General features: G+C 34.8%; 1 protein-coding gene across 2 annotated transcripts in view; it reads right to left on the bottom strand.

Moving 5' to 3' along the window:
• Positions 1-742: 742 nt before the first annotated feature.
• ODR4 (odr-4 GPCR localization factor homolog) overlaps positions 743-6,000 on the bottom strand; it is a 40,820-nt gene continuing 35,562 nt past the window's right edge. For both annotated transcript variants that reach the window (XM_059938074.1, XM_059938065.1), the window contains 2 exons: positions 3,927-4,037; positions 743-2,717 (listed from right to left, as the gene is read on the bottom strand). In XM_059938074.1, coding sequence (XP_059794057.1) covers positions 2,650-2,717; positions 3,927-4,037 — 179 coding nt within the window. In that variant the 3' untranslated portion in view covers positions 743-2,649. The remainder of the gene's footprint in view (positions 2,718-3,926; positions 4,038-6,000) is intronic.

Below are 6,000 nucleotides of genomic sequence, written 5' to 3'. Positions count from 1 at the left end.
TTTCATTCATTTTTTGTCTGGTTGATTTATTAGTAATTGAGAGCTGTTAAAATCACCTGTTCAATTTGTTCGTTCAGCCCTAGAGTTTATACATTTTGAGGCCATTTTATAAAGCATATACAAATCTAGAATTGTATATATTCCTAATAAATTGATCCTTTTACCATTATTTAGTGGCCTTCTCCATCTTTAATAATACTATCATAAAGTCTAATTTTGAGTTGATAGCACCAAAGCTATGTAAGTTTTCTTTTGCTATTTGCCTAGTGCAGTTTTTTCATCCTTTAAAAAATCCCATATCAGCCTATAGCTGATTTTTAAAAAACTGAATCAATGTTTTTAACTGGGTTTAGCCTATTCACAGTTATTTTAATTATTTGACTTGTTACTATTTATCTTACTAATTTTGTACTTCCCCCACCCTAATTTCTTTCCCTTTTTTTGTATTGAGGTATTGTCTTCTTATTCCATATTTTTAACTTTTTTCTTTGGAATGATTCATCCCATATCTATTATTTAGCAGTTACACTTGAAATTTTACTACACATATTTAACATAATTTCAATGTTAAACAGTACCTTAACCCATTTTCTGAATAATAAAATACTTCAGAACACTTTAATTCTAATCACCCCCCCATCTTATAAACTACTGTCCAGTTTTTCAATTATATCCTATTTTAAAAGTCCACATTAATGTTGCATAAAACGTTTATTTAGTTTTATTTAGTTACAATCTTGCTTCTTATAAACACTTCTTTCATTACGATTGTTTTATACAAACAACACTTTTGATTTACATGTTTTTCATTTATTTGCTTACTAGTTCTTCAATTTCAGATCATCCTTTTGGAATCATTTTCCTTCTTGAAGATAATCCTTTTGCAATTTCTTTAAAGAAGTTCCACTGATGGTAAAATCTGTTTTTCACTTGAATATGTCTTTATTTCAGTTTTGCTTCATACAAATTCCAAGATGATAATTTGTTTTTCTCAGAATTGTGAAGGCACTATTCTACCACCTTTGGAGTACATTGTTGCTATTGAGAAGCTTTCTGAAGTATCTGTCTTGCCTTCACTGATAATATTTTTCCCCCTTTGATTGCTTTAAGAATCCTCTGTTTGGTATCTCACAGCTATACTACACTGGGTTTAGGCTTGGATTTTATCTATATATGCTTGGGATACATTGTGCTTCCTGAACTTATGAATTCGTGTTTTTCCAACAAATGTGGAAAATTCTGTTATCTCTTCAAATATTGCCACTCCTCCATCCTCTCTATTCTCTTCTGCTGGTACTTCTAGTATTCCTAATTCTTCCTTCTGTATCTCTTATCTTTTCCTTAATATTTATATTTTCTAGCACCTTGTTTCTCCTTGCTGCACAGTGGATAATTTCTTTATATCTAGCTTCCAGTTTATGTATTGTCTCTTCAGCTGAGTCTAATATGATATTCAACATGTCTAAGGGATTTTTTTTTTTTTAATTGCAAGTAACGTATTTCTCATCAAGCAGTTCCACTTGTTTCTTTTTCAGATCTGTCTGTGGTTCCATCCTCATGTATGTGGATGATAAAACCTTGGAAAACTGAGTCCAAAGTTTATATCTACAGGTTCTTTCTCAAGCTAGCTAGTTTCAACTTGCACCTGGTGATCTCCAGCTATGAATAATATTGCTTATCTTAATCTATGGGAATCTGGGGCCTATATCTTGTTTCTGCCAGGAACTATAGGGTATTACAAACTGAGGCCCACTTCAGCTGTCCTGGATGGGACATCTCAGATTCAGATATATCTCCTTGTTTCCGGTCTAAGGAAAACTGCATATGGCGGTGCTGCAATTGGTATTTGTCACCCACGCAATCACTGTCAACCTTATGCTTAATATAGTTTTCACAATTTCCAGATCAAAATGTGTTCATTTTGTCAGGGAGAAAAAATAGAGGTGTAGTTCTTGGAGATTTCCCCTACTTTCTTTGAGCCTATTAATGTATTCAAAAGGAGATTTTATTCAGGATCTAGTTGTTTTGCAGTACCTAATATATTACTGGAAGCAAAAGTCTTATTTAATATATTAGGTTATGATATACTAACCAGAGAAAGCTGATGATTTATGACAATCCTTGCTGATTCAAGAGGTATGGAGAGGTTTCCTAGCCCTCAATTGGAATTCAATCAGTATTTTGGAACTGAGTATAGAGAGGTCCTAAACTATGAACTTATCCAATAAGTTTTTGCCCCACTTTGTAGAAATTTCTCCTATTGTTCTATTACTAAGATATTCAGTCAACCCTGACTATTCAAATTTCCAATGTCCTGATCAATATGTGGTTCAGGTCAACAGGACTAAAATCTATGAAAATAAACCATCATTTTGAACATTTTAAAAAATAGATAATAACGATTTTTTACATGCAACTTCCATCTAGATTCATTAACTTTATTCTTGGAAGCCTGAGCCGCCTATAATATAAGCAGGGCTAAACAAGGCAGCTGGTGATTTCATTTTAGTCAGAAACACACCTAATAGGCATTATGGCAGCAGATCTGACTGCTATTGTCTTAGACGCAGATGGATTGTTTGCATCATTATTATTCATAATTGTTGGTCAGTGTTCTCTGGATGATCAGGAAGTTCTTTGTGCCTCACCCTAATCACTGAAGTAATGAAAGGAGATACCCGCAGCAAGGGCTGCAACTGCAAATGCTGCAATCACACCTAAAAGTAAAACAAACACAAAACAAATGGAAATGGAATGAGCAAAAGAAAGGCTTAAGTGATTCTAGGCTTTGAAATGCTGGTAACTGATGGGCCTAAACAACAATAACAACACACACACACAAATACATATACTTACACACACACATATACAGGCATGAAAAGCCAGCAAAGTTTTAGAGGAAAATATAGCAATAGGTTGAAAATTATATTTTACAAAGTTGGACTGGTAATCATATACTTCACCACCTTCGTAACACCTTAAAATAAAAACGTATCTTTCTTATACACATGAGTGCACTCACACACATCTAAGAGACAAACTAATACATACTTAAAAAGGCTTCTATAAATATTTATACTGACATTTCAGCTGTCTCATGCTACTTAGCTTAATCCAAAAAGACATCTCCAATGGGCAGGAGTCCTCAATAATTACCATGTGAAGTCATTTATATAGCTATTGAAAACTACAAAAACTAAAATCTAAGAATTATTAAGCTTGGGTTGGTAACTTTTACTTTTTTTTCCTGAGTATTTTAAGTTAAAAAACAACAACAAAAACAAAACTGACCATAGTAGTCCAGACACACACACACACACACACACACACACACACACACTTAGGTACAAAGAATTTAGGTAATTAACTTATGAGTAAGTGACATGAAAAATAACCAAAGTTTCTGGCTTCTCTCAGTCAGTCAAAAATCTTAATGCTTATAAAGCATTTCTCAAATTGGCATTCAACTAAACAACAGTCTACATGTTCTTTGATCAATAAGTCTGAAAAATGTTAGAGTGACTGTCACACTTCTTGGAGTCTTTAAAATACTAAAATGCATTAGAATTTCCAGACTTGAATTTGACTTTTTTCATAGAGCACCTATCAAAATCTTCCACAATAGCAATCCTGGGAACACCAGTTTGGAAAACACTGGCCCTACTATACTAATTGATTCCCAAAACTCAACATGTTTTTCTTCTAAAAACACCAAAACATTTAATAGGAAGTGTCATCTTTTAGGGCACTTGAGACAACGCTTTATTTATAAATCTTTCTATCTCTTAGGGCGTACCACTTTCCATAATACTGAATAAATACTAGCTTAATCTAGCTCTTTTAAGAAATGAAATGAAAATAATTTTAAAGAAGAAAACTCAAATCCAAAATACCATCTTTTCAATGTTATAGAAGAAATATAATACCTATGTTTTGCTGAATTTTCAACACTATTGTAGTTTTAATTGGCTGTTTTGGTGGTTCATCATCTGTGTTGTCCAATGATGCTTCAGTATTCATAGAGGAACTTACACAGGCTGCAAGAGGATAATAAAAATAAATCCTAAATAAAATGAGAATTACCGCTTAAAAATGAGTTTTAAATAGAGCTGCAATGAACATTTTGGTACATGACTCTTTTTGACCTATGGTTTTCTCAGGGTAGAACCTAGTGGCAAGATGGGAATAAAGACACAGACCTACTAGAGAATGGACTTGAGGATATGGGGAGGGGGTGGGGTGAGATGTGACAGGGTAAGAGAGTGTCATGGACATATATACACTACCAAATGTAAAATAGATAACTAGTGGGAAGCAGCCGCATGGCACAGGGAGATCAGCTCGGTGCTTTGTGACCACCTAGAGGGGTGGGATGGGGAGGGTGGGAGGGAGGGAGATGCATGAGGGAAGAGAAATGGGAACATATTGTAATGTATAACTGATTCACTTTGTTATAAAGCAGAAGCTAACACACCATTGTAAGGCAATTATACTTCAATAAAGATGTTTAAAACAAAAAAAAAAATGAGTTTTAAAGAACATTATAAAAAACATACAGTGAGCTCCATTTTCCTTCAACTTGACTTTTTTTTTTTTTTTTCAACTTGACTTTTTAAACTTGCTCTTTATCAAGTGCAGGTGAATTAAATTTCATGGACTATATATCAAACTGATGTACTTTTTAAAATACTTTATGGGGACTTCCCTGGTGGCACAGTGGTTAAGAATCCACCTGACAATGCAGAGGACACGGGTTCAAGCCCTGGGCCAGGAAGATCCCACATGCCGCAAAGCAACTAGCCCTGTGTGTCACAACTACTGAGCCTGCACTCTAGAGCCCGTGAGCCACAACTACTGACCCCACGTGCCACAACTACTGAGGCATGCGCAGCTAGAGCCCGTGCTCTGCAACAAGAGAAGCCACCGTAATGAGAAGCCTGCGCACCACAACGAAGAGTAGCCCACACTCTCCACAACTAGAGAAAGCCTGCGTCCAGCAATGAAGACCCAATGTAGCCAAAAATAAATAAAATTTAAAAAAAAGAAAAGAACGATTCAATGCAATGACCTCAGCTTCTATCTTAAAAAAAAATAATTTATGTACTTTTATAACTGATCAAAACCAAGGAGCCACAGAGCCAGTTCTGAATGACTCCCACAAATTATAATCTGATTACTATATGGTAGTGGAGATAAATGATACCAAAAATCAAACTAGATAGAACAGGGTAAATTTTGCTCTTAATTGGGATTAATTTATAATATTCTTATTGATGGTTTTGGCAATTAATAATTTTAAGTAATCAGTAATAATAAAAGTAGGGATCAGCAAACTGTAGCCATGGGCCAAAGTGCAGCCCATGGGTCAGACCTTACATGCCCTGAAAAGCCTAAAATATTTACTAGTTAGCCCTATACAGAAAAAGTTTGCTGACTCTTGATCTAACCTGAATTACATAAGCAAATTGGGACCATAAGTTTGACCTTAAAACAATTCAATGTTAAGCAAAGTAAGTACATTATCTCATTTATAGTTGGAAAATAAAACCTGGGACATGAAGTGCATATTTGAGGGTCATAGGCAACAGAATGAGGATTCAAATACAAGTTCTCTTTCTACTTCATTATGGTGACAATAATTTGTGTAGGTTAGCCAAGCTGAATTTATTTAACACTGACTAAAAGTGTCTGAACTGAAAACATCCTTAGGGATCACATAGACCAATGGTTTTCTTTTTTTTAATTAGTGCTAGAAAATCTGACAGAAAATCCCAGTATGTAAAATTGATGAAAGCAGAATTACTCTGGTTGAAGCAGGGATGAAGGGCTCCTGGAGCCAGATTCCCTCCTTCCCCTAAGAGGTGACAGCAGAGTGCTGTTCTATAGAACTCGAGGGAACTATGTTTGAAAACAACTGCAGTTGATCCTTAAACAACATGGGTTTGAACTGCGTGGATCCACTTACTTATACGCAAATTTTTTTTCACTAAATACATACTA

The sequence above is a fragment of the Balaenoptera ricei genome, chromosome 1, assembly GCF_028023285.1.
Source record: "Balaenoptera ricei isolate mBalRic1 chromosome 1, mBalRic1.hap2, whole genome shotgun sequence".
In the NCBI taxonomy this organism is placed as follows: Eukaryota; Metazoa; Chordata; class Mammalia; order Artiodactyla; family Balaenopteridae; genus Balaenoptera; species Balaenoptera ricei.
Note: the sequence above shows the minus strand (reverse complement) of the source record. Positions and strands in the feature narration are given on the sequence as shown.